Raw genomic sequence first — 2,854 nt, 5'->3', positions numbered from 1 at the left:
ATGCCAGGATCTGACAACATGCTAGGATTGTGCCAGGGTCTGACAACATGCCAAGCAATGGATTATACTCTTACACCAGTACAAAAAAACACTTATTTCTGCTGTTACTAAGTTACATAAAAGAGGATACAGTTTGAATCCTTCCATGATCTTCTTCGCTCGTTCACTATTAGACATGGTGGATGGATTCTGGATGCTTTTGTTCTGGGCTGTCCCAATCCAAAGCAAGGACAAGAAACTTGATGTGAATTGTCAATATCTCCTTTCCTTGGAGCGGCAGAGCAGTAATATGAAAGGGATTATATTCAGTCCCAGTACAGCAGACTCTTTACAATTGTCTGGTGCTGTATTCAGCTTGTAGGTGAGTGGACTGGCAGTCATGGACATCAATCAGCACAGCAATGATGGCCTGTAGACTGGCAGAATGATTTATTGAATGTAGGAAGCCATCACAGCAATGAATTGCAGGGCTGTGCACAAATCTGGAAGGGCTGGAGAGGGTCAGCTTCCCCAGCAGATAACTTCATATGTCAGCTGAAGCCAGGTGATGGCCGGGGTAACCTGACAGGAAGTGTACCACACACAGGATGGGTGGGGGGCTTCTCTGAGGTAACAATGGAAGCAGGCAGGTGATGACAGGCCTGTGTGAGGTACTTCAATCTGTTCTGGTAATGCTCCCGTATATGAAAGTTTCACCCAGTTCTCCTTTTAGAAGAAACAGGCACCGACACTACAAAGTCTGCAGCTGCTGCTGTCTCCTGCTCCCCCGTTTACACATGTACAGTGGAAAGCCGCCCTTATTAACGCCGCAATTCCACCTTGAAGGCCGCTATCCCCTGTCAGGTAGGTACGGGTCCTGATAAGCGGATTTAGCGATGCGCTTCCAACACCGCCTCCTACCACCCGGAACGCCTTACGCGGGTCTACCGATCCCTACAAACAGCCAATCACAGCTCACACACTTAATAAAAGACTACAGCTCAACCCAATGGAAAAAGAGATTGATTAGGGACCCTCCTTACTGGGTGTGGTAAAATGAAGAGACGGGTTTGGTTGTGTTCTAAACGTTGTAGTGTAAAATATGCGCGTCACTCTGCCCAGCAACGTGACGTAACATAGAAACGGCAAAATATCAAACGGAAACTCAAAGGGGTCAAAACTTTAAAAAGAGCGTTTGCTGAATTTTTAATTCATTCTAATATCTATTTTTGTCTTGTGAGGCAGAATTGTTATAATCATGTTCCACTTCAACAGGAAAATAACTATAACATTTCTTCTAAATTTCAGATTAAATCACCTGTTACCATTTTATTATTATTTATCCAAAATCAAAATCCAACTTTTACATTTTGGAGTAGAAAAGGGTTTCATTTCAAAAGGCTTTTTTTTGCCTCTGTGTATCTTTTGGAAGACTTCCCTTCACTGCCAATGTGAAGGATATCTTTCTTATGTAGTTGTCATTGGAACCATTATAATTATTAACCAAAATAAATAACAAAATAACAAGTAATCATTATTTATATAGCACCAACATATTATGCAGCGCTGTACATTAAATAGGGGGTGCAAATGACAGACAGATACAGACAGTGACACAGGAGAAGGAGAGGACCCGAAGAGCTTCCAATCTATCAATTGGAAGATTTCCCTCTTTTTCCTGTCTGGATTAAACTCCAAAACTAAACTAAAAATGCTTTCATTGCAGTGCATTACAATTTACAGTAATATGCAACTTATATGCATTTTTCTTTTTCCTTTTTTTAATTAACTATCTGCAAACGTGTACAATCATGGACATGAACCTTTTTTTTTTACATTTTTGAATGCGCTATCAATGCCTGTAATGTAACTGGTATGTAAAATGCATTGTACAAAACCTGCATTAAAGATAGAGTAACAATCACGTTTAAGGCACTATACCAAAATGCAAATTGATATTACTATTTATTATAAGGATAATATTATATAATGATAACTATTTTCCTCTTACAGTTGTTACCCGAAAAGAAAGTAAGGCAAAATCTACCAGTAAGGATGACTGTTCTGGTCACAACTGCCTAATAGGACCCTGTTAGTATGGAAAAACACCCATTGATCTTCTAGAAATGCACTTAGCTCCTAATCTGTGGTGATTATTTTGACGTGACATTGACCAAAAATTGTCACTCTGCCTAGTAATCTTTTTCTAAAACCTCCTCCATTACCAGGGGGTGAAGAGTTGTTCCGTAAGAACTGGAAGCATGAATTAGATTCCTTGAGATAACAGAAGAACACAAATTTAACAGGACAGTTCTGAATTTCTGACATGATCAACAGTCCTTTGAAGGACTTTTATTTCTAAATTTCTGGTGCTACCTATAAACAGGAAGGAAACTATCCTTAAGGGGACACAAAAAAAGAGAAAAAATCCTGCAGAGCTTTTATTTGTGTAGGGGACTGCCTTTTTCTATCTGCTAACTGAGTTGTAACTTTGTAAAATGCAAATAAAGTTGTTGATCTCCAGAGCTTGTGCCTATGTCAGTGAGTACACCCAGTCAGACACACAGTCCTCTGACACAACCAGTGCCATCCATAAATAATAGTCCTACTTCAGTGCCTGAAAACATGGGATTACCTCAGGGATAGGTGCGCAGGGGGAAGAGTTAGGCATCCCCCACCTATTCAAACATATGATACTTTGGGTGATCCCAGGTTCATCAGTCAGCCCCAATTATACCATGCTTGGGTAGAGTCAGTCTCTAATTTGGTTTATATGCTACCGGTCTTTGCTTATCCTGGCACATATTGTTACTATTGCATTATTCTTCCACAGCAAGCCACTGTAATGGAGGTAGAGGACCACGTTGTTACTTTG

General features: G+C 40.3%; 1 protein-coding gene across 1 annotated transcript in view; it reads right to left on the bottom strand.

Moving 5' to 3' along the window:
• PDE6D (phosphodiesterase 6D) overlaps window positions 1-945 on the bottom strand; it is a 25,091-nt gene extending 24,146 nt beyond the window's left edge. Inside the window, exon 1 of the mRNA XM_072408317.1 lies at window positions 131-945. Within this exon, the coding sequence (XP_072264418.1) occupies window positions 131-177 (47 nt within the window). The 5' untranslated portion in view covers window positions 178-945. The remainder of the gene's footprint in view (window positions 1-130) is intronic.
• Between the last annotated feature and the right edge of the window lie 1,909 nt (window positions 946-2,854).

This window comes from Pyxicephalus adspersus, chromosome 4 (genome assembly GCF_032062135.1).
Source record: "Pyxicephalus adspersus chromosome 4, UCB_Pads_2.0, whole genome shotgun sequence".
NCBI classification, from domain to species: domain Eukaryota; kingdom Metazoa; phylum Chordata; class Amphibia; order Anura; family Pyxicephalidae; genus Pyxicephalus; species Pyxicephalus adspersus.
The sequence above is the reverse complement of the archived record's forward strand: the minus strand, read 5'-3'. Positions and strand labels throughout refer to the sequence as shown.